We start from the raw sequence: 25,821 nt of genomic DNA on the forward strand, positions 1-25,821 counted from the left end.
TGTCATGCCCGTGATTACCGACAGTAAACGGATGACGCAATGCTGCGTCATGCCCGGACTAAAGTGTTAAGTATGATATATATACAAGACAAAAATTTTTATATACATACAGTAATTTCAAAATAGATTTGAAATAAAATTAGCAAAGCTTTTACTTTTTTTTTTTTTAATTTCACTGCATCACTAAAATATAAAGTTTGTAACTAGCTAATGAAACTCACCGTGTGGTTAAGGAGCATGAATTGCACTTCCTCAATTTTAACAAGTTTACAGGCACTGTTATAACTGTTGGACAGGTCTGACAGTAGAGTCAAGGTGTGTGTCAATATTTTAGCACAATGGCTCCAATACTTCAGGTTCGTAACACTGTAATGAGAACATAACAATTAAAATGTAACACAGTAATTTGAGAATTTTACAACAAAACCAGTGTTGAATGTAATGAAACTTCCATTTCTGGGTGAGTCCCAGTGGAACCCTGAAGCTATCTCTGATAGTGTCATCCTACTAGATCCCATCAGGTGCAGAGTTTTACAGGCATACTGGGGACCAGTGGTAGAGCCTGGCCTCCTCACAGAGGTGCAGAGAGCAATAGTATGTGATGGTTTGCTTATTCATTCATGCCACCTACTGGGAAAGGCACCCAAAAAAATCAGCGACACAAAACAAACCTTTGCTGGATTCAAATGGGACCATAACCTGGGAAACCCCCTAAAGAACTTCCTTAACTATGTGGCCAACCAGAGAAATACAGGAATAAGAGATCAAGGTGATAGGATCATCCCACAAGGAATCTACCAAGGTAGAACCGGTGGCACAAAGATAGAAGCGAAAAGCTGCCACTGAGCACAACACAGGACGAACCCCATCCGACCTAACTACGCACTAACAATCGGCAAACCCTTTCGGAACCCAACAGATTCATTCTTCGACAGAAAAAGGCTGCAGATGAACAAACTGCCCATCAAGGCCAAATAAACAATAGCCCACAGCGTCGAATAAGAGCATGAATTTCACCCATCCGACAACAAGAAGCAAGAGAAACTAAACACAAAGCCTTCAAGAAACAATCCCGGACTGAAGGGGACATCATAAACCAAGCAAAAGAAGGGAAACAATGCAAAAGGAAGAAAGGAAGGAAAACCAAGCAGAAGGAACAAAGGAAAACAAACACGGTGAAGAGACCAAGCAGGCTCAGGCAGTGCATGGAGGTTGGACGTGAGACAACACACGAGACAGCTTGCAAAAAGGAGCTGAGGCATTATTAACCCTAAATGCAAGCTGCAGCAGCTCCTCCAATGCTGCATAACACAAGGCAACAGTATTTGACATAAGATGCAGATCAGGAAAGGAGAACACTAGCTCAGACACCAAAGAATAGTGACAAAAAGAAAGGAAGTGGCAAAACAACTGCCAGAAAACCATATACCTGAACTGCCACCTCAAGGATGACCACAAGTGGGACACCATCAATGAGCCACTCGATTACCACAAAGATGGTGATAAATACGCATAAAACCAGCGTTGAATGTAATGAAATGCCATTTTCTGGGTGAGACCCGGAGGCTCCCCGGAGCTATCCAGGCTGATATGCTAATGTCATACTTTGGCATCAGTCATGTGTATGGAGTTCTTAGCCCTACCGGGGACCATGGCCAGTACCGGGCCCCCTCAGAGAGGCAAGGGGGAGCAATGGCCTATAGAAGCCCCCGTGTGGTTGGAAGCATTCTATGTCTGCCATCGACCGGGTCAGGCACCCAGAAAGGTAACCTCCTCAAAACAAACCCCTATTCTGATTAAAATTGCTACCAAACGCCTAACTAGTGGATAGAACTCCCTAAACAGAAACGAGCTAACTAGCATAACATCACATGTCACCGCGCCGCTGTCTGCGCAGCTCCCCCCTCCCTGGGTGGGGAAAGGGGGAGCCAGCTATCCACCTCTCAGTTCTGAGGCTGGATGTCAAAACATGCCAAAAAATGCCGACCGGAGGGAGGGAGGGTTGCCGGGAAGCCTCCAAGTCTCACCCAGAAAATGGCGTTTCATTACATTCAACGCTGGTTTTCTGGGAAGAGCTCCCTTCGGATACTCGGAGATAACTACCCACAGATGAAAAACAGAGGGACTTACTCAGGAGGAGGTCACTGCTCACTCCTCAACCCGAAGACGAGACAACTGGCTGCAACGCCCGACCCAAAACGACACAAGGCCAACTAGGCACAGGAACATTCATGAGGTAGCGTACAGTCAAGACCCAGTTCGACCGCCAAAAACCCCGTGCTCAAATGACAGCCTAGGATATGTTCCCCAAAACGGCAGCAAGGGCAGCGAACTTACGAACGTCATAGACACTGGGATAGACCTCAAGCTAGCTAGACTGAATAACCATGCGGATGACCTGAGAGACCCGTAGCCACGAACAGGGAAGAAGGGGAAACCGGATCAACCCAAAGCGCTTCCCCGGACACTGAAGCCGTGGCACGCAAATAACAGCGGAGGGCCGAAATGGGACACAAAACATGATTCACCCCCGGACCTGACCAACCAAGCATCAACAACCCAAGGACCCCTCGGGAAAGCAGATATCTCATTCTTCGCCAGAACAGTAGACGGCTGCAGACGAACGAACCGATCACCACAACCAAATGAGCAAAAACCTCTGTGCCAGAGGAGAGCATGAAGCTCCTTCACCCGACCCCCAGAGGCCAATGCCAACAGGAAAAGAGCCTTCGAGAAGCAATTCTGAACCGAAGGGGCCATCACAAACCGAGGAGAAGATAGGAGAGCACTCTGTCCAATGACTAGGATGGCTCAGGTGGAGCATGAGCAGGCCGGAGGTGAAACAGCACACGAGACAGCTTGCGAAACGGCACAGAAGTAACATCAATACCTAAAGCAAGCTGGAGTGGCTCCGCCAACGCCACACGATAACAGGCAACAGTATTTGGCGACAGTCCTGGAACAACCAAGAGAGAAAGGACAAAAACCACCCGAACTGAAAGGGAAGTACAACAACGAAGAGTCAAAAAGAAGTGAAAGGACTGCCAGGAAACTTCATACTGCCGCCAATACGAAGCCCACAGGTGTGACACCAACAAAGAAGCCACCTGATCACAATAGAGATGATGATAAACTCGAGTAAAAAATACCATATGCGAAGACTCGAGGAGAAGATCGAACCAGCATCGTGACGCACCGGTCCAATCTGCTGACAGAGGCGGAGCCGCGGGAAAACCTCCGGGTTCGGACACCGAGCAAGCAGAACCTGAAACCACGGCTGAGCCAGCCACCACAGGCCAAGAGGACTACTCTCCCCTGGTAAGTCTCCAAGCAAATCAGGACCTGGAGCAACAGCTGAACCGGGGGAAAGAGGTACAGGAACCCCCCCACCTCTACCAGTCCTGCCGAAAGACATAGATCCTGACGGCCTCGCAGTCGGGGAAGGGCGCCACATACAACACCACATACGCCGCAACCACACCGACGCAGCCACTTCATCCACTTCTGGGCGCCCGAACGTCTGGCGGAGCCAACGGAATGAATCGGTGTCGCCTGTCCATTACATGGACAGGGTAATGAAATGAGACAGGCCGTCCGCCAAGATTTACACTCCATGAACATGAACCGCCAGGAGAGCCAAACCCCGAGAACTCAGCAGACAAGTCACTCAAAGGAACTAGCACCAAAGAGCCAAGGACCGCATCAAACTCCCTCGGTTCAGGCAATGAACCCCCGGGGAGCAGTCCGAATGGAGCCTGATCGTCGCTCCGCGGGTGACCCCAACATTCCAAAGACCAAAACACACCACAGCGAACTCCCACACCATACTGTGGGCCCGACGGAAGGACGGACTCCACCGCCCCAGGCCAGCCTGGTGAGCACTGGTCAGAAAGACCCAGCCGAGAGACAACGTGTCTGTGAACACATCGAGTGAGGGCTCGGGCAGGCGCCAAGGCACTGAACTCCGAAAATCCTGAAAAGGAAGCCGGCGACGCAACACTGGACGCAAGGCCCTTAGGGGCCAAACCCAGCGATCGCAAGAGAGGCGGAAGGGATGTTCCCCGGAGGAACCAGAACAGCCAACGAAACCAAACCAAACCCAGCAGGTAGACCATCATTGCAAAGTTCAGACTTCTGCACAGACCATCGAGTAACCGCCGGGTGATCCCCAGAAACAGGTGCATGCGGGTCCGCAGCCGAAGGAAGACTCCGGAGGAAGAGACAAGGAATCGGTCCGAGAGTCCCACACAAGGCCCTGCCAGGTCCGAACCTGGGAGGGAACCAGATGGGACTTCCTCCAGTTCACCAAGAACCTGAACCCGGTGAGCTGAGAAAGAACCAAATCCCTGGCTAGCAGACAAGAGGACTGGCTGGGAGCCCAAACCAGCCAGTCGTTGAGGTAGGCCAACACCCGAACATATCTAAAGGATGCAAACGGGCCACAACGCCCCAGGTAAGGCATGTGAACACACGAGGTGCCAGGTTCAACCCGAAAGGGAAACAATGAAAACGGTAACTCTGAAACCCCACAACAAAACCGAGCCAGTCCCTGAACCCTGGATGAATCAGGACATGCCAATAAGCGTCCCGGAGGTCCAGGGACACCATCCAAGCGCCCGGTACCAGCAGGAATCAAACCTGGGACAGCGTGGTCATTCAGAAGGAGGGGCAATGAACTCAGGGGGTACAGACGGGACAAGTCCAGCATGAACTGCAGATCCGCACAGCTCCGTTTCGGTACTGGGAACAGACGGGAAACCCATCTGAGGGATGTCGTCGTTTTGACCACGCCCAAGCGAACCCACTCAAGGATGACCCGACAGAGCGCATGGGATGAGGCCTGCCCCGCCAGCCCGAAACCCCTTGAAAGAGGAGGGGACCACCCAATGCCACCGCAGGCCGACGGAAACAACCCAAAGTGCCCACAAATCGTGGCACCAGGCGTGAGCGAACAGCGCAAGCTTCTCCCCCCATCGCCCTGTCAATGGGGCGAACCATGAAAGGGCTGGCTCCCCTCACAAGATCTCGAACCTCGCACAGAGTGAGCACTGCGCCGACCAGACGAAGGTGGGTCAGAAGACGGGGCCGGCCCCAAAACTGGCACCAGCAGCTTACCCCAACAAGAGGAACTGCAAGCCCTGGCACAACCCTTCTGGGAAAACCCCAATCCCCAGGGGCCCCTGGAGAACCAACAAGTCAGATATAGGATGAAAACTAGCTGAAGAAGCCTGCAAATACTGCGCCATGGCAGAATCAGCAAACAGCAGAGGACAAAAAGGCGAAGCCATCAATAAGAGCCAGGGCCCATGCAGATTCCAAGGAGGAGGCAATCACCGCCTGCCGACATGCGAGCCTGGAAGCATAAAACCGTTAAACTGCATCCTGCAGGATCGGCGCAAACAGCTTCAACAAGGCAGATGACGAGCGAGCCGCCGAGCCCAGGGCATCAGACCCAGGAACGGTCCCCAATGTCTCCACATCCTCCTCAACCCAGTCCGAAGACAGCTCCAGAAGGAAAAAGAAATGCAAGGCCAAAGCCAAGAGGCCACGAGCGTGCAAGTCCTCCGCCACCTGCGCAGCCAAAAGGGAAGGAACCTGCACATTGAGCTGCAAAACGCCAACATCCCGGGAAAGGGCAGGGGCAAACAAGCACTCAGTGAGGTGCTCAAGGTCGCCCCCAGGAAAACCTGAACCACCGTCGAAGCCTTGCACCACTTAAGCGTGCGGGAATGGCAGAAGGAATGCCAAGCCTCCAAAGCAAACACAGGACAGTCTGCTAGCCAGGAACCTCATAGCGGACTCAGAAAGGGAACGAAGTCCCAAACCTGAATAAAGACGGATCCATAACAGAGGCATAATCCGGGTCGAGCAGAAGTTTTGCTGCAAGGGCTGCCCGCACCCTAGAAGGTTGGATGCGGCAAGCTGAAAACCTCTGGAAAGACAGAACCGATGCACCCGGGGAAGAAACGGAACCGAACCCGAGGAGAGGCAGACACCAAATCAAATTCGTACGCAGAGGGGGTGGGGGGAAAGAACTGCACTCCTTGTAACAGTAAGCTCTGCTCAGAGGGTAGAAAAACCCAGACAGGGTACAACGGAGCCCAAGGCCCCCAAGTCTGCCCGTTCCCAGAACAAACCACAGCAGGGGAAGGATGAGGGGGATGCAGACTGAACCAAGGCCAAAGTAACTATCACTCCCATGTCCGGGTCTCTATAAGCAAAACAAGGCTGCCTCGGGGCATCTGGGTGAGCAACCAACCGAGCACGTTGCAACAACCTAAAGCAAGCATGCAACGTCAGTGCTGCCTGTACCTGCATATGATCATCATTTGATTGGGTAAACTGAGTCACTAGCAAGTAACAAAACTCACAGGACTCCGCGTCGAAAGTGTCACCGACCCAACAGGCAGCGTGATGGAGGCAAAAACCGTGAGGGTCACCCTGAGACAAGGGGACTGAGCAACCCTCGAACTCGCACAAGACGAGGGGGAACTCGGGGGTCACATCCATCAGACCCGCGCGCCCCGGTGAAGTTTTCCAGGGTCCTGAGACAGAACTCACGCTCAGGAAATCACAGGCAGGATACTGCTAACCGGAGCCCAAGTCTTCCAAATAACTCTCTAATAGCTGAACTCCCAGGATGTGTACACTCATGGGGACCTATCTGGGGGCACCACCTGAAAAGACAACAGTACTCAGGACAGGCACTTATGGGACAACCACCAAGGCAGACCCCCTACGAAGCAAATCAACAAAAATAACAATAAAACCCTTGCAAAAGGACAGCGTACCCTAGAGGAACAGAGTCGGCCACCATGAATGGTGAAGTAAGTAATTATCAAAAGAAGGCATCAAACCGGGAAGGCTATGTAGCACCATGAATGGTGAAAACAAGCTGCACAGTACCCTGCGCCCCTACCATTGCAAACTGCCTCTTACCTTAAGGTAAACAAGGGAGATAAAACCCCCAAGCACCCAAAGGGTGACCGAAAAAAACGAGCAGTAAAACAGCCTAGCAGAAGCAGAACCCAAGGAACTTGTGGAAGGTGGCCCCAAGCCCCAAACCCCAAAGTCAGTACTCAGAGGGCATCTAGGGAAGGGAAACCTAGGTGCATGCAGCCCAAGTACTGAAAAAAAGACTCCTGGCTCTCGCACCCCTGGAAGACAGACACCACACACAAGGCACAGTTCTGGAAACAATCACTGGAGCCAGAGCACACAACCTCTGCCCCTAGCATCATCCACAGAACCGAGAGGTGGATAGCTGGTGCAGGGGTCAGGCCCCCCCCCCTTCCCCCTCCTGGGGAAGGGAGAAGCTGCACAGACAACGGCACGGTGATGTGTGACATCATGCTAGTTAGTTTGTTTCGGTTTGGGGAGTTCTATCCGCTAGTTCGGAGTTTGGTAGCAATTTTAACCAGAATAAGGGTTTGTTTTGGGGCGCTTACCTTTTTAGGTGCCTGATTCGGTCGATGGCAGACATAGAATGCTTCCAACCACACGGGGGTTTCTATAGGCCATTGCTCCCCTTGCCTCTCTGAGGGGGGCCAGGTTCTGGCTCGTGGTCCCCGGTAGGCGCTCAGAACTCCATACACATGACTGATGCCAAAGTCTGACATTAGCATATTAGCCTGGATAAGCTCTGGGGAGCTGAAGGGTCTCTCCCAAGATAAAATACCAGACGCATAGAGCAAATGAGAAGGTTGAACGAGTGAAGCATGCCAACTCTCTGACGGGACACCACGAGCGTAGCTCTCATCCTGTAACTACACTTAGGTAATTACACTTAGGTAATTACAGAAGCAGAAGCTGAAAAATGCCTAGGTTTGGAAACCAAGCAAGCAGTCCCTGAAACCAAGGCTGGGCCAGAAATCAAGGAGCCAGAAAGATCAATCTCCACCTGTAGGACTCCAATCGCGTCATGACCCAAAGCAACAGCCAGACCGGGTAGAAGAGGTACAAACCTCCCCCCCCCCACCTCAACCAGTCCAACCAAAAGATGTGCAATGCAAGGGCCTCACAATAAAGAAGCGGCTCCAAGTACACAGGAAGGTGATCACACAACGCCAAGATGAAGAGGTCCCTGTCTGGTCACCCAAATGTCACTTAAAGCCACAGGAAGGAGGTGGCATTGATGGTTTACTCCGAGGAAATGGTAACAGTGACAGACCATCAGCGAGGAAGTTGGGGACTCCACGAACATGAACGGAAAAGACAACCAAATCCCAAGGAGAGGGATGGACAGAGGGATGGATGGGGGTAGGGATGGATGGATGGATGGATGGATAGAGGAAGGCATGGATAGCGGGATGGATGGAGGGATGGCGGGAGAGATAGAGGGATGGATGGGAGGGAGGGAGGGAGGGAGGGAGGGAGGGAGGGAGGGAGGGAGGGAGGGAGGGAGGGAGGGAGGGAGGGATGGATGGATGGATGGATGGATGGATGGATGGAGGGAGGGAGGGATGGATGGATGGATGGATGGATGGATGGATGGATGGATGGATGGAGGGAGGGAGGGATGGATGGATGGATGGATGGATGGATGGATGGATGGAGGGAGGGAGGGATGGATGGATGGATGGATGGATGGATGGATGGAGGGAGGGAGGGAGGGATGGATGGATGGATGGATGGATGGATGGATGGATGGATGGATGGATGGAGGGAGGGAGGGAGGGATGGATGGATGGATGGATGGATGGAGGGAGGGAGGGAGGGATGGATGGATGGATGGATGGATGGATGGATGGGAGGGAGGGAGGGATGGGTATTGAGTTGAACTATGTGACCAGTGAAGCAGAGTGTGTATGGGATGTAGAGGGCGGTGGGAAAGGACGGGCTTACTCTGATAAGCCTAATACACTCGACCCCCTTAGCCAGATTTGTTTCTTAAATTCTGGATGTACATCATATATATTTTTGGTTACAGATTTTGTTTAGTAATATTGTTAGGATAATAAAAAGTTATACAAGTACTTGCTTCAAGAAAGCTTTATTGAATTAGATGGAGATTCTCCAGGCTCTCTGGCTGGCAATCTACTGAGCAGCCTTCTAGAAGGGTCTCTTGGGAGAGGTGGGGGGGGGGGAGACTGGAAGTGAGGGTTTGGGTAGAGTTATAGTGAGGGGTGAGAGAGTGGACTATAGAGGTCGGCGGCCTGCTTACCATGTGAGGTCCCCCCTGATGCCAAAACAAACCCAATACCGACCTACGGTTCTATTGAACGCCAGACCGGTATATGAGGCTCCAGATAATGGTCTCCCAAACCGGTCGTTATTAGAGACAAATCAGTAAATAGGAGGCTGTGAAATTGAGTGGATACTGTACAATGATTGCAAAGTTGAGGCTCCTGCACAGCTGCTCAAGCAACCACCGAGTCACCTGAGAATGACTTGACCCTTAAACTGCATAACACATCATATGATGTGTTGAGTAACTTACCCAAAATTGCACATCACATCATATGATGTGTAGGAGTACTACACAATATTTAAACGGCCTGCGGATACACGGGTTTCACCTCGCCTTCATCAGAGCTCTTGTAAACAGACACCATTTAAAAAAAAATCGTGGGCAACATTCCCGGGTGTTAGGGCCTCAGTACTGAGTGAACCACCAAGGCTGGCGCACACAGCATGAGCTCACAGCACTGCTGTTCAGCTTGTTCTGGGTGCCTGACCAGTCGATGGCAGACACAGAATGCTTCCAACCACATGGGGGTTTCTATAGGCCATTGCTCCCTATGCCTCTCCGAGGGGGCCAGGTTCTGGCTCGTGGTCCCTGGTAGGCCCCTCAGAACTCCATACACATGACTGATGCCAAAGTCTGACATTAGCATATCAGCCTGGATAAGCTCGGGGGAGCCGAAGGGGCTCCCCACAGAAATGAGATGGAACCAACTGGAACTTCTGCCTGTTCACCAGGAACCTGAACCCAGTGAGCTGGGAACGAGCCAGCCCCCTGGCTAGCAGAAATGTGGACCAACTGAGAGTCAACACCAGCCAGCTGCCAAAGTAAGCCAGAACCAAAACACTAAGCGAAAGAAGATAGACCACCATGACCTGAGCTCGAACTGAAGAACCTGAATGCAGTAGGTCTGGTGCCTCCTAACAAGAGCTTAATCCCTGAACCCCAAATGAATAGGAATATGCCATTACACATCCTGGAAATCCAGGGAGATCATCCAACCACCCACCTCAAGCATGAGATGGATCTGGAACAAAGTAGTCATTTAAAAGATGGGGCAAGGTATGAACTGGTTCAATCTGAAGAGGTCGAGGGTGAACTAGAGGTCCAGTGAGTCCCGTTTCGGGACCAGGCAGCGGCAAAAGACCCAACAAAGAGATGCAGTTATTTGGACCTGCCCAAAGCCACCCGCTCCGAAATAACCCAAGAAAGACGAGGAGAGGAAGTCTGCACACAGAGCCCAAACTCTCCAAAAAGAGGAAAGACCAAACAACTCCACCACTGGCCGAAGAAATGACCAGAAGAGTCCATGAATTGGTCTGCCAACACTTGGACCAGGTGTTGGCAAACCGAGCTAACTGCCCACTCCACTTGGGCAGTTAGAACTCCATACACATGACTGATGCCAAAGTCTGACATTAGCATATCAGCCTGGGATAGCTCCGGGGAGCCGACGGGGCTCCCCACAGAAAAACTATGAAAAATCAATCAGAGACATTGAAATAATTAAGTAATTATCTCTTTGTAGAAACTCCGGCCTGACAGCTGGCGATCAACAGACCGCCTGGGACGATGCTCAGTCAGCGCCTATTTTTTGCCACACTTCCCTGCCCTATAGCGGCCAATATATACTACTAACGATTTTTTTATTATTTTTCCCGTGATCAGTGAACAGAAATTAACAGGTTAGGAAGAAAAAATATATATTTTTTTCAACATTACATGCGCCTGTGGGAAAGAAAGGATATTATACCCCTAGCATGTTAAGGGTTAATAGGCAAACTGTAGAAATATACATCATTTCAACAGTTCCAACTAACAGCATTTTAGATTAATTTTATTTATATAAGACTACCTGCTTCATGATCAGTGAACATTTTCCATCACTGCCCGGACAAACCTCACCCATCATTCTGGGGTGACTTGTAGCGCCCCTAAACACACCTAGGACTCCATCTGACATTATGAGGTCTTGTGATAAGATCAATTATCATCCTGGAAATTTATCTTCCTAAGTGTGGTCTTTAGTAATTTACATATTCTGGAATCATTAAAACAATGAAAATATCAATAAGCCTTACAGTATAACACTAGTAATTCAAATATAAATAACTTACATTTTCTTAGCAAATACTGCCAATACCATGGACTCATCATTAAGCCCAATAATTTCTGACAAACGCCGAGAAAATTTGGTTTTGAGAGCTTGGTGTCCAACATAAATAAAATAAAATTTATGAAGGAAATATACTGTAGCCAACTCTCTGCGCTCCGATCCTTCTTGTGGCAGGTATGTGTCAGTCAAATGCATCAGTTGAAGAATTCTGTTAGAAAAACAGTGAATTTAACATTAATATTGCAATAGCACACATTTAATTATCCCCCCAAAAGTGTAGCTATGGATATATACGCATATATGACCAAGCGCACAAACCAAGCATTCAAAGGGCTACGACCAATGACACAGAGCCGCTGGGCATGTCTCAACAAGCCACACCTACAACAGAGTTGAGTGACACGTCCCAACACAAGACGAAAAGGAAAAAGGTGCAAAGGTATGCTACCAGACCAGTACCTGAACCAAGGACTACGAGCTACGAAGATATGATCACCATATTTAAGATTCTCAAAGGAATTGATAAGGTAGAGAAAGACCAACTATGGGACCCCAGGGGCACACGCACTAGGGGACATTTGGAGGAATGAGAGCCCAAACGAGCCAAAGAGACATGGGAAAGAAGTATTGCAGTGTCAGTGTAGTAGACAAGCGGATCGCATGAGGAAGCGATGTGGTGGAGAATGACACCACACACAGCTTCAAGCGCAGATAAGATAGAGCCCAGCAGGTTCAGGAACCTGCACATGAGCGAATGACAGGTGAGAAGCGGGACCAAAAAGCCAGAGCTCAACTCCCACACACAACTAGGGAAGTACAACTAGGTATGTACTGTACAGAGAATCCAATGTATATGGAAGGCTAAGCCAGGCACTGCAAGATGGGCAAGGAAAAGAATGACCCAGATCAGACAATGAAAAATGGGGCCGTGACACCCCCCTGCAACCATAAACCCAGACGAACAAGGAAGGCCCCAGGAAGAAGCACGGAAGGGCCAAACAAAACACCACAACCAACCCCCAACACGCATCCACAGTATGAAAACTGCAGCAAAATGACACCTTAGAACATCCGGACAGTAACACTTACCCCATAACATATACCCCCAACCATTGTACCTCGTGACCTGGTGGAGGAGGGGTCCCTAGCTGAACTGAAGTATGGGTTAGACATGCATAAGAGTGGGACTGGATGGGTATAAATAAGAGCTGCTTCGTATGGGCCAATAGGCCTGCTGTAGGCACCTGTGTTCCAATGTTCTTATATTCGTATCCAAAAACCAAGAACCAGTGCCTGGCCGAAAGAGATGCCAGACCGCATAAACTCACCTGAAGAACGTAGGCACGAACGTGTCCCGACACACAACGTAGCCGAGAAGATTCCGGGAGCATCGCCAGTGGAAGAAGGCAGAGCTGCACATGGAGGAGAAGAGGTAGAGGTGAAGGAGGAGCCACACACTCATACACAGAGAAAACCCAGCGTCCTCCCCATAGCAGCAATCCAGAACACCCCCAGGAGCTACGGAGCACTGACTGGAGAATTGAGAGGAGCGAGAGGAGAAGCACCTGAGAGAAAAAGAACCTAGAACCCCAGTACACGTGCACACCGTCCATGTAAAAAACATCTACGGCGCTTGAGCACCAGGGATGCCAGATGTGGGTGCTAGAAGTCGTAAGCTGAAGAAACCACGAATGTGACCAGAAAACTAGACAAAATAGTGTTGGTAATGACCGAATCCCATATGAAAGTACAAAGGGCAGCCGCTAACCATAGTCGAAAAGAGCAGTAAGGAAGGAAAATAAACAGAGCACAGCTTCCCATTTGGGCTATAAGGAGCACAATTGGCAAACCTGTGCATGGAGTGAAGAGACACACACGAAAGAACAAAACAGGACCGAAAACCGAGAAGCTCGAAGGAGGACCAACAAGCCCCAGAAAGAACCGGACGATGACAAAAGTTATAATAATACGGGAAGAAGCAAAATCTACCCGATCCTTCTAGAACAAAGAAGCAAGCGTGAAGCACAAAGGCAAAGTCACACCCGAGAACAAAAGTCATGCAGAACCCCGAGAAAAGGAGAACATGACGATGAAGGCCAGTCTCAAGAAGAAGGGTGGAGAAACGTACTAAAGGAACAGGCTCGAATGCCCCCCCCCTGGTGGCTACGCCAAAAGGAGAATTCCCGAGACTGCCCAAGTCTCAAGACCACTACTGGGGAACAGGGTAACCGAGTCACAAACAAGCAACAAAACTCAAAGGACTCCGGGCCGAAGGTGCCACCAACCCCAATGGCAGCAGACAGCTGCCATTGTGCTACTAGTAAAGGAAATACCGGGTACATGTAATGAAATTATAAGGTGCATCGTCTAAAATCAGAGGCAACTGTTTCACTTCACGTACATGTAAACAGAAGTATTTATTTTACCCTGTAATAATAGTTTTGTGGCTTGGTGACTTGTTTTGATAATTAATTTCTTTACACTCTAATGTTCAATATTGAAAATTCTGGATGTGTTACTTAAATGACTACAATGTGTAATGTTATATATAGTAGTTAGTGTAAATAGTGGTTACGTTACAGTATCAGCAATTATAATTCAATTCTGGGGCCCCTCTGTAATCTTTCTGTGAGGGGCACCTATGGTGGCTCCTTAGTTCTGCTACTTTAAAATCTTTCCCAATTCAATCCACACTAGGCCCTTGCAAGTTATTGTAAACCTGCCAGAGACCAAAACCCAGCCCCCCCCTCCCTTTAAAGAGATGCAAGGAGCAGGGGGATCCTTTATTGCCCAACCAAGAAAACACCATCAGAAAAGTGGGAGAGCCTAAACACAGAATCCGCAAAGTATACAAAGCATAGAAAATAAGGTCATGGTGCCTAAAACAAACAACTCGATCATGAAACAGTTCACTCATTAGTTCCACCTGCGCACCACCAAGGGACTATGTACTCGTCATCCTCCTCAAGCCTTGAACCTGTCATTTAGCCAGGAAGACAAGAAAACCAAAGCCCCTGAATGAAGAAGGGAGGGTCCCAGAGATCCATCAGAAAGGGGCTTTTCATAACATTCAATGCTGATTTTTTGCACTACCCTACTCAGGACAAGTACAGGATGTACAAAAAATGGTTGGGTGTGGATGATTGTGTGTCCAGGCTCGGGCAAAAGGGAGAATGAAGTCTTTGCACCAGTGTGGGAGAATTGACGAGGCAGTAGGACTCCCGTTAAAAAGGGGGAGCACCGCTTGGGACAAAGCACTCCTTCCTGCACTGACCTGTGCTCGTCCTCCCTGGCTGCCCTGGTAGGTGGAATCCCTTGGTTTCATTCCCCAGACTTTTAGGATTGTTTTGGTGGAAACTGAACTAATAGTTACCAAGACTCGCTGGGTGGGTGACCAGGCCCCTGAGACAGACTGTGATGAAAGACCGGGCACTGTAGCCCCTGCTACATTGGGCCCAGACAAAGCTACTTCCTTGACCCTCCCACCTATCCCTCTCTGCTCCCCTCCCACCTCTGTGGTAGGGTTGAGCCCTGCCACAGAGAATATACACCTGGAAGATACTGGAGGGCCAAGTACCAAATCTACACAGAAAAATAACAACGTACTGGAGTGAACGATATGGAAGAAAATGTAGAATAGAACCAGTGAAGAGCAGAGGTGCCATAGGCACAATCAGAGAACACTGTATAAACATCAGAGGTCCGCAGTTGTTCAACGACCTCCCAGCAAGCATAAGAAATATTGCCGGAACAACCGTGGACATTTTCAAGAGGAAACTAGATTTATTCCTCCAAGGAGTGCCGGACCAACCGGGCTGTGGTGGGTATGGGGCCTGCGGGCCGCTCCAAGCAACAGCCTGGTGGACCAAACTCTCACAAGTCAAGCCTGGCCTTGGGCCGGGCTTGGGGAGTAGAAGAACTCCTAGAACCCCATCAACCAGGTATCAACCAGGTACAGAGGCAAAGACAGCAAGTCACCCTGATACATGGGGACAGAGCAACCCTCGAACTCGCACAAAGCAAGGGGGGGAATCCCAGGTCACATCCAACAAATCCACGTGCCTCCTAGGGGATTCCCAGGGTCCTAGGCGTTTACGTTATTCACGCCCAGGTAATCCCAGCACCCAAGTCTACCAAACAACCTTCTAAGAACTGAACCGCCGGGACGTGTACACTCACAGGGGACCTAGCAGGGGGAACCACCGGAAGAAGGAAGACTACTCGGTACACAGGGGGCAAGAACCAAGGCAGACCCCCACCAGGCAGATAAACAGAAAAAGAAAACCCCGCGAGAGGACAATGTACCCAGGCAGAACAGAGCCAGCCGCTATGATTGGTGAAAACAAGCTGTGCAGTACCCTGCGCCCCAGCCAGCGTAAAACTGCCCCTACCCACAAAGGCGAACAAGGGAGACATAACACCCCAGTACACAAAGGGTGGCCGAAAACAAAGCAGTAAACTGCCTAGCAGAGGCAGAACCCAAGGAAATTGGTGAAGGTAACCCCAAACCCCAAGGGCAGTACTTACTGGGGCACCTCGGGAAGGAAATCCTAGGGGCATGCAACCTGAGTACTGGGGAATCACTCCTGGCTCATGCACCACCTAGAAGAGACAGCACGCACAGGCTATCCATAGCCCGTGCTTCTTGCCCCGCTCCTGTGCCAGGTAAGTTACGGGCTCACCATAGCCCGTGCTACTTGGAACTTGTTCCGAGTAGCTGAATCTATAACAACAACAACAACCTAGAAGACTGTCACCACACTCTAGATACAGTGCTCAAACAATCACTGGAGCTGGAGCACACGACCATTGCCTATAGCATCAGCCTCAGAACTGAAGGGTGGATAGTCAGGCGGGGGTCTGGGGCTCCCCGTTCCCCCTCCTCCTCCTCCTCCCGGGGAGGGGTGGGGGGAGCTGCGCAGACAACGGCGCGGTGACGTGTGACATCATGCTCCTTTGCTCGTTTCATTTTTGAGAGTTCTATCCACTTGTTCGGCTTTTGGTAACAATTTTCACCAGAATAGGGGTTTGTTTTGGGACGCTTATCTTTCTAAGTGCCTGACCTAGTCGATAGCAGACATAGAATTCTTCCAACCACACGGGAGTTTCTTCCAACCACGCGGGGCTGCGACCGAAGGCCGAACCAGTGGACAGAACTCCCCAAACGAAAATTAATAAACGAGCATGATGTCATCATGTAGCCGCATCGCTGGACACGACAACATGATGATGTCCCGGACACAGAAGCCGTGGCGTGCATATAATGGCGAAGAACCACAACTGGACACAAAACATAATGCACCCCTGGCCTGACCAACCTAGTATCAACAACTCAAAGACCCCTATAGAAAGCAGCTTTCTCATTCTCTGCCAGAAAAGAAGGAGATGGCTGCAAACGAACAAAACAAGAGCAGATAACGATAGATCACGACTGTTGATAGTCGGCGACTTCAACTTGAAATCCATAGACTGGGAAGCATATGAAGCTAAAACAGAAGATTTTTGGACCTGTAAATTTGTAGACCTCATCCTGGAAACATTCTTGTATCAACATGTTAAACAAGCTACGAGGATGAGGGAAGGGGACGTTCCCTCCATGCTAGATTTGATATTTACCAGGAAGGAGGAAGAGATATTTGACATTCAGTACCTTCCTCCCTTGGGTAAAAGTGACCATGTCTTTTTGGGAATAAAGTATGCAATGCGTTATAAGCTGGAAGAAAATAAGAAGGTTGATGCAATTGAAAAACCTGACTTTAGGAGAGGACATTATGGCAACCTTAGAACATTTTTTAGTGAGTATAATTGGACAGACTTGTTGCTAGGCAAGGAAGTTAATGAGATGTATGTTAAGCTTTGTGAAATATATGATAAAGGCACAAAAAAATTAATACCAAAACAGAGATGCAGAACTAGGAAACAGGATTGGTTCAACAGAAATTGCGAGAGGGCTAGAGACCGAAGGACACAAAAATGGAATCAATACAGGAAGAGGCCGAACCCCCAAACATACCAGCGATACAAAGATGCGAGAAACAACTACACGGCAGTGAGGAGAGAGGTAGAAAGAAATTTTGAAAAAGGGATTGCAGACAAATGTAAAACAGAACCAGGTCTATTCTATAAATTCATGAACAACAAATTGCAGGTAAAGGATAATATTCAGAGGTTGAAAATGGGAAATAGATTCACAGAAAATGAAAAGGAAATGTGTGAAACATTAAACAAAAAGTTCCAAAGTGTGTTTGTACAAATTGAAATCTTCAGGGAACCAGACACAATAAGAATTCCAGAGAACAACATAGAGCACATAGAAGTGTCTTGACACAGTGGAAAAAAATGCTCAAGGAGCTAAGTAAGAACAAAGCAGTTGGTCCAGAATGAGAATGTGCACCTGAGCTCAGCATTCCACTTCAACTGATTTTTCAGGCATCCCTGTTTACAGGAGTTGTAGCTGATGTGTGGAAAAAGGCTATCATAGTTCGCATCTACAAAAGTGGAAGCAGGGAAGACCCCCCCCCCCCCCTTTTTTTTTTTTTTTTTTTAGATATATACAAGAGTTGCTACATTCTTGTACAGCCACTAGTATGCGTAGCGTTTCAGGCAGCTCCCTGGAATACGACCCCCGCCGCAAAGAACCATTGTTACAACCAAGTACAGTACCCATTTTACTGTTGAGTTAAACAGAGGCTACAGTTAAGGATCTGCACCCAGTAAATCCTCCCCGGCCAGGATACGAACCCATGACAAAGCGCTCGCGGAACGCCAGGCGAGTGTCTTACCACTACACCACGAAGACTGTATTAATTATAGACCTGTATCATTGACAAGTGTAACAGTCAAAATATTGGAAAAAATAATTAAAACTAAATGGGTAGAACACCTGGAGAGAAATGATATAATATCAGACAGACAGTATGGTTTTCGATCTGGAAGATCCTGTGTATCGAATTTACTCAGTTTCTATGATCGAGCAACAGAGATATTACAGGAAAGAGATGGTTGGGTTAACTGCATCTATCTGGACCTAAAAAAGGCTTTCGGCAGAGTTCACATAACAGGTTGTTCTGGAAACTGGAAAATATTGGAGGGGTGACAGGTAAGCTAACATGGATGAAAAATTTTCTGACTGATAGAAAAATGAGGGCAGTGATCAGAGGCAATGTATCGGACTGGAGAAATGTTACAAGTGGAGTACCACAGGGTTCAGTTCTTGCACCAGTGATGTTTATTGTCTACATAAATGATCTACCAGTTGGTATACAGAATTATATGAACATGTTTGCTGATGATGCTAAGATAATAGGAAGGATAAGAAACTTAGATGATTGTCATGCCCTTCAAGATGACCTGGGCAAAATAAGTATATGGAGCGCCACTTGGCAAATGGAATTTAATGTTAATAAATGCCATGTTATGGAATGTGGAATAGGAGAACATAGACCCCACACAACTTATATATTATGTGAGAAATCTTTAAAGAATTCTGATAAAGAAAGAGATCTAGGGGTGGTTCTAGATAGAAAACTATCACCTGACGACCACATAAAGAATATTGTGCGAGGAGCCTATGCGATGCTTTCTAACTTCAGAATTGCTTTTAAATACATGGATGGCGATATACTGAAGAAATTGTTCACGACTTTTGTTAGGCCAAAGCTAGAATATGCAGCGGTTGTGTGGTGCCCATATCTTAAGAAGCACATCAACAAACTGGAAAAGGTGCAAAGACATGCTACTAAGTGGCTCCCAGAACTGAAGGGCAAGAGCTATGAGAGGTTAGAGGCATTAAATATGCCAAAACTAGAAGACAGAAGAAAAAGAGGTGATATGATCACTACATACAAAATAGTAACAGGAATTGATAAAATCGATAGGGAAGATTTCCTGAGACCTGGAACTTTAAGAACAAGAGGTCATAGATTTAAACTAGCTAAACACAGATGCCGAAGAAATATAAGAAAATTCACTTTCACAAACAGAGTGGTAGACGGTTGGAACAAGTTAGGTGAGAAGGTACACTTGGGTAATTATTTAGGTAATTACGTTGAGTGGAACCCTGAGCTCTGGCATGTCCTCTTCGGGAAGGCCCCAACCCGGGATCCCCGGAGTAGAAACAAGTCAGACATAGGCCGGCAAATTACCAAACCAACCTGAATATACTGCGCCATGGCCAAAGGTGCAAAATGCAGTGGACAAAAAGATGAAGACATCCTAAGAGCCAGGGCCTGGGCCGATTCCAAGGACAAGGCAAGCACCGCCTGCTGGGAAGCGAGCCGGGAAGCATAGAACAAAGAAACCGCATCCCGCAAGATCGGTGCAAACAGCTTCAACAAGGCAGCCGACACGTGCACCGCCGAGCTCAAGGCACCAGACCCTGGAACGGCCCAAAGCGCCCCCATATCCTCCCCAAGCCAGTCCGAAGATAGCTCCAGGAGGGAAAAGAAGCGCCAGGCCAAAGCCAAGAGGTCCCGGGCACGCAAGACCTCGGCCACATGCGCAGCCGACAGGGAGGGAACCTGCACATGGAGCTGCAGAACGCCAACATCCCAGGGAAGGGCAGGAGCAAACAAGCACTCATTGAGGTGCTCAAGGTCACCCCCCAGGAAAACCTGAACCACCGTCGAGATCTCACGCCACTCAAGCGTGCGGGAAGGACAGAAAGGTTGCCTAGCCTCCAAAGCAAAAATAGGACAGTCTGCCATCCAGGACGACCCAGGAACCTCGTAATAGACCCAGAAAGAGAAAGAGAAAGAAATCCCAAACCTAATAGACGACGGATCCATCACCGAGGCGTAATCCGGGTCACTCAGGAGGTAAGCCGTCAGGGCCACCCGTACCACAGACGGTTGAATGCGGGAAACCGAAAACCTCCGGAAAGACGGAACCGCACCCGAGGAACACGGAACCAAACCCGAGGAGGGGCAGATGCCAAATTCAACTCATACACAGAGGGGGGAAAAAAGAACCCCATTTTTTGTAACAATAAGCCCTGCTCTGAGGGTAGAAAAACCCAGGCGGGGTCCAGCAGGGCCCAAGGCCCCCAAGTCAGCCCCTCCCCAGCCCCAGGATCCCCCCCTCATCGGGACCCAGGGCCAAGTCATCCCCCAGAGCACCGGCCCCTAAAGAAAAGGCCGGCTCAGCCGAGTAAGCCAAACAGAAGGGGCCTCACTGGTCAGACCCAGAGGCTTCAGCAGGGAGATCGGACTCAAATGCCTCCGTAGCCACACCAAAAGGGGCATCCCCCGAGACCGCCCGAGACTCAAGTCCATCTAAACCTTGCTCCGACTCCGAAACCCTCAGACATTTCGGAGCCGGAAGCAGGAGGGGGGGGCAGAATGAACTCACCATAAGGGAAGACAAGGGGGCGTGGACTGAACCAAGGTCGAAGCAATCCCCCACCCTTAAGTCAGGATCCCTATAAGCAAAACAGGGCAGCCTCGGGGCATCCGGGTGAGCAACCAACCTAGCGTGCGCTGCAACAACCTAAAACGCCCATGCAACGCCTGCGCCGCCTGTACCCGTTGAATATCATCATGAGATTGGGTAAACTGAGTCACTAGCAAGCAACAGAACTCACAGGACTCCGAGTCAAAGGTGTCACCGACACAACATGCAGCGTGATGGAGGCAAAAACCGTGAGGGTCACCCTGAGTCAAGGCAACCGAGCAACCCTCGAACTCGCACAAAGCAACGGGGAACTCCGGAGACACAGCCATCGTACCCACGTGTCCCCTAGGGGATTCCCAGGATCCTGCGCGTTTAACGGAAACTCACGCCAAGGTAATCCTAGGCAGGGTACTGCTAACCGGTGCACAAAACTATCATACAATTGTCTAAAGCTGAACCCCAGGGTTACCAGTACACTCATGGGGACCTAGCAGAGGGCACCACCAGAATAGAACCATGCACAGGTCAGGTACAAAAGGGGTAAGCAAGGCAGACCCCCCTTTAAGGCAAAAACAAAAAGAAAAGCAAAATCCTGCAAGAGGACAAAGTACCCCAAGGAACAGAGCTGGCAGTTGTGAGTGGAGAAAACAAGCTGCACAGTACCCTGTGCCCCCACCAGTGCAAACTGCCCCTTACCCTAAGGTAAACCAGGAAGACAAAACCCCCAAGCACCCAAAGGGCAGCCAAAAACTGAGCCGTAATATGCCTAGCAGCGGCAGACCCCAAAGAACTTGTGGAAGGTAGCCCCAAGCCCCAAGGGCAGTACTTACAGGGTACCTAGGGATAATAACCCTAGGCACATGCAGCCTGAGTACTGTAGAATAACACCTGGCTCTCACACCCGTGGAAGACAGCCACCACACTCAAAGCACAGTGCTGGAAATGCTGGCGCCAAGCACACGACCTCCACCTCTAGCATCAGCCTAAGAACTGACGGGTGGATAGCCGGCGTGAGGGGTCTGGGGCTGCCCCTTCCCCCTCCCAAGGATGGGGGAGCTGCGCAGACAGCAGTGCAGCAACGTGTGACGTCACGATCGTTTGCTCGTTTCTTTTAGGGGAGTTCTATCCACTTGTTCGGCTTTTGGTAGTAATAATTTCACCAGAATAGGGGTTTGTTTTCGAATGCTTACCTTTCTGGGTGCCAGACCCGGTCGATGGCAGACATAGAATGCTTCCAACCACACGGGGTTTCTATTGACCTTTGCTCCCTATGCCTCTCTGAGGGGGCCAGGTTCTGGCTCGTGGTTCCTGGAAGGCCCACAGAACTAGGTAGATACAAAGTTGGTGAACTGCTGAGAAGTTTAACAAAATAGATGTTAAACGATAATTTCAAATCATCACTTACCTGCTTGTTAATTCCCCATCCATGGCATCATGATCTTCTTTGTTGCTGAATGACACACGACTGCCAATTGATGATGCCGTGATATAGATGAGCCAAGACAGTTGGCCTTAAAAAAGGACAAAAGTTTTTATATGGCATGTACAAATTATAATAAATAATATAAATCACAAATTCAAAAACTTAATTCACTGTCTTCATTAGTTCAGTTGAAAACTGATACTCAAAAAACAAAAAACCAGCATTGAATGTAATGAAACGCCATTTTCTGGGTGAGACCCAGAGGCTCCCTGGAGCTTATCGGGTTAATGTATGTTATATTAGACCGGGACATTAGCTAAGGAGTTCAGACCTACCAGGGACCAGCGCCAGAACCGGGCCCCTTCAGAGAGGTTTCAGGGAGCAATAGCCCTGGAAAACCCCTTTGTGGTTGGGGTTTTCCTTATCTGCCATTGACCGGGGTTAGGCACCCAGAAAGGTAGGCATAACAAAACAAACCCCACATGGTAAAAAACTAAAACAAAAAACTGAACAGAGAGGTAGAAACTCCCTACAATCACAAGGAAACAAGCAAACATCACACTTTACTGCCGCGCCGATCGTCCGCGCAGCCCTCCCCGCCCCAAGAGGGGGACGGGGGGAGCCCCGGACCTACTGCGCCGGCTGCCAAGCTTCAGTTCGGAAGCTAAGCTTCAACCAACGCGAAAAAAACGCCGACCGGTGGGAGGGAGGGTTGCCAGAGAGCCTCCATGGCTCACCCAGAAAATGACGTTTCATTACATTCAACGCTGGTTTTCTGTGGGGAGCCCCCACGGCTCCCTGGAGCTTCATACCCAAAGAGAAGGAAAAGAAAGGGCCAACCCGGGAGGCGGCTGCCACAAACTCTGCAACGCAAAGCCGAGACAACAGGTCGCAAACTGCGACCCAAGGCAACAAGAACGCACAGGAGCAGACGCGCATAAAGAATGGGCGGCCAAGAACCTGTGCGACCCTCAAATCTCTGCGCCCGAAATGAGCCCTAGACGTCACCAACACAGCAGCAAAAGCTGCAAACGTCTGAACAGCACGGGCGCAAAGACAGACCGCAGGCTGGAAGAATGAAAAACTCTGCGGACGACCTAGGAGACCCGAGCCCGGAAAACAGGGAACGAGGGGAACCGGATCAACCACAGCGCATCCCCAGACACGGTGCGCAGGCAACGGCAAAAAACACAACCGGACAACACAGGATGCACCCCCGGCCAAACCAATCATCAAGAACATAAAAACCCCTCCGGAAAACAGCCATCTCGACTCTCGCCAGGACGGAAAAAGCCTGCACACGTACAAATCTTCCACCAGTACCAAAGAGCAGAAACCTGAACCGAAGGGGCTACCACAAACTGAGAAGATAAGAAGGCACCCTGATGAAGGACCAGGATGGCTCAGGCGACACATGAGCAGACCGGAGGTGAAACAAAACACGAGAAAGCGTACGAAACGTCATACTGTCGCCAAAACAAAACTCGCAGGTGGGACACCGTCAACAAAGCCACCTGAACACCACAGAGATGGTGATACCCGTGACAAAATACCAGACGCGAAGAGCCGAGGAGAAGGCCGAACCAGTCACGGACAGGACCGATTCGGCCTGCTGAAAGAGGCAAAGCCTCAGGAAAAACGCCCCGGGTACGGACACCTATCAAGCAGCATCTGAAAAGAAGGCCGGGCCGGCCACCATGGAACCATAAGGACTGTTCTCGTGGGAATGGGCTGCAACCGAGCCAGAACCCGAAGCAACAGCTGGACCGAGAGAAGAGGAACAGGTACCCCCACCTCAACTAGTCCTGCCAAAAAGCATCCACCGTGAATGCCTCGCAGGTGGGAAAAGGCGCCACATAAAATGGGCGACGTCTAGACCACGCCGACTCGAAGACGTCCATGGCCAGGAGTCCATACGTCCAACAGAGCCACAGGACACACCCCGAACCTGAACCTCACGGTTAGCCAAACCCCTGTGGTTCCGGCAAGAGCCGCCAGAGAACAGTCCGAACAGAGCTGAATGGTAGAGCACCGAGTGACCCAACCCCTCCGAAGCGCATACCAGAAAACCACGAACTCCCGAACCGTGCTGTGAGCCCGACGGACAGACAGACTCCACCAACCTCGGCCGACCTGGTGAGCACTGGTCACAAAGCCCCAGCCGAGAGATGACCTGTCCGTGAACACATCGAGCGAAGGCTCGGGAGGTGCCAAGGCACGGAACCCCGAAAACCCCAAAGAGGAAGCTGGTGACGCAGCACCAACACAAGATCCCCAGAGGAACGAACCCAACGAATGCAAGAGGTGGAAGGGGAGTCTCAGAAGGAACCAAACAGACGCCGAAGCCAAACCTGACTCAGCGGGCAGACCAGCACGTCGAAGTTCAGACTCCCGCACAACTACTCAAGCAACCGCTGAGCAGCCCGGGACCCCCCTCAAGTACAGCCGAAGGCGGGACCACAGCCGCAGTAACACTTCTGGAGGAAAGACAACGAGTGGCCCAACAGCCCTAAACAAGGTCCAGGTCCGAACCCAGGACGGAAACAGATGGAATGGCCTCCAGATCACCAGGAAACCAAACCCAGCGATCCGGAAGGAACCACACCCCTGGCGAGCAGACAAGCGGACTTACTGGGAGCCCACACCAGCCAGTCATCGAGGTAGGCCAAACACCGAATCTCAGACTCAGACAGGGCACCAAGATCCGGTAAAGATGCAAAAAAATATATACCAAGTGCCCATTACAAAATAGGGAAGGCAACAAAAGCAGCAAGCCTGAAGCCCCACCACCAACTGTGCCAGTCCCAGAAAACTGGAGAGGAACGTGCCAAGAAGTGACTTGGAGGTCCAGGGCCACCATCCAGGCACCCGGCCCCAACAGAAGCCGGACAGGAGACAACAGTTCTCCGAAGAGGGCATAGAATCCAGGGCGCAGACTGAAGGAGTCCAGAAGAACTGCAGATGCGAAAGGCCCATGACTGCAAGGAGCAGACAGGAAACCCAGAAGGACGGGGCGGATCAACGACGTCCAACGCACCCACTAAGATGACATGACGAAGCGCAGGGGAAGAAAACCACCCCGCCAGCTCTGAACCCCCCCAAAGGGGGAGAAGCCGTTTACTGATGCCACCAGAGGCCGGAGGACAACCAAAAGCGCCCACCAACAGCGGGATCATGCAAGAGCCAACAGAGCAAGCTGCTCCCCCCAGCGCCCCGTCAACAGAGTAGGGAACAGAACCCCTTCCGAAAGAAAAAGTACACATACATATACACATTATGTATATACACATACATATACATATACACAAACACACAAGATATGTTACACACACGTGTGGAAACCCATGTGCACACACACACACACAGCGTACACACGCATGTGTGTACGGTTCTGGGAAGGCCTTAGGCCCCCTAGGTCAGCCCCTCCCCAGCCCCGGAACCCACACGATAGGCCCCAGGGCCGAGCCGAGCCATCCACCCAAAGCCCCAGCCGCACCAGAAAACCGGGGCAGCTGCAAAAATACTAAGGAAGGGAGCCCACTGGCAGACTTTTACAACATGGCTGGAGGAACAGGCTCGAATGCCCCCATCACTACCCCGGAAGGGGAATTCCCCGAGACAGCCCGAGTCTCAAAACCATCAAACCCCACCCCAAACCCGAACCCACATAAGGTAAGGAAAAAGATGGAGGTAGGAAGGTGGGAACCA

At 50.2% G+C, this 25,821-nt stretch overlaps 1 protein-coding gene across 1 annotated transcript in view; it reads right to left on the minus strand.

The window, feature by feature from the left end:
• Positions 1-203: 203 nt before the first annotated feature.
• The window catches only part of LOC138373053 (exportin-7-like), a 174,123-nt gene continuing 148,505 nt past the window's right edge, over positions 204-25,821 (minus strand). The window contains exons 10-12 of the mRNA XM_069339073.1: positions 22,096-22,201; positions 11,302-11,508; positions 204-366 (exon numbers count right to left, since the gene is read on the minus strand). Coding sequence (XP_069195174.1) covers positions 204-366; positions 11,302-11,508; positions 22,096-22,201 — 476 coding nt within the window. The remainder of the gene's footprint in view (positions 367-11,301; positions 11,509-22,095; positions 22,202-25,821) is intronic.

The sequence above is a fragment of the Procambarus clarkii genome, chromosome 41 (genome assembly GCF_040958095.1).
Source record: "Procambarus clarkii isolate CNS0578487 chromosome 41, FALCON_Pclarkii_2.0, whole genome shotgun sequence".
In the NCBI taxonomy this organism is placed as follows: domain Eukaryota; kingdom Metazoa; phylum Arthropoda; class Malacostraca; order Decapoda; family Cambaridae; genus Procambarus; species Procambarus clarkii.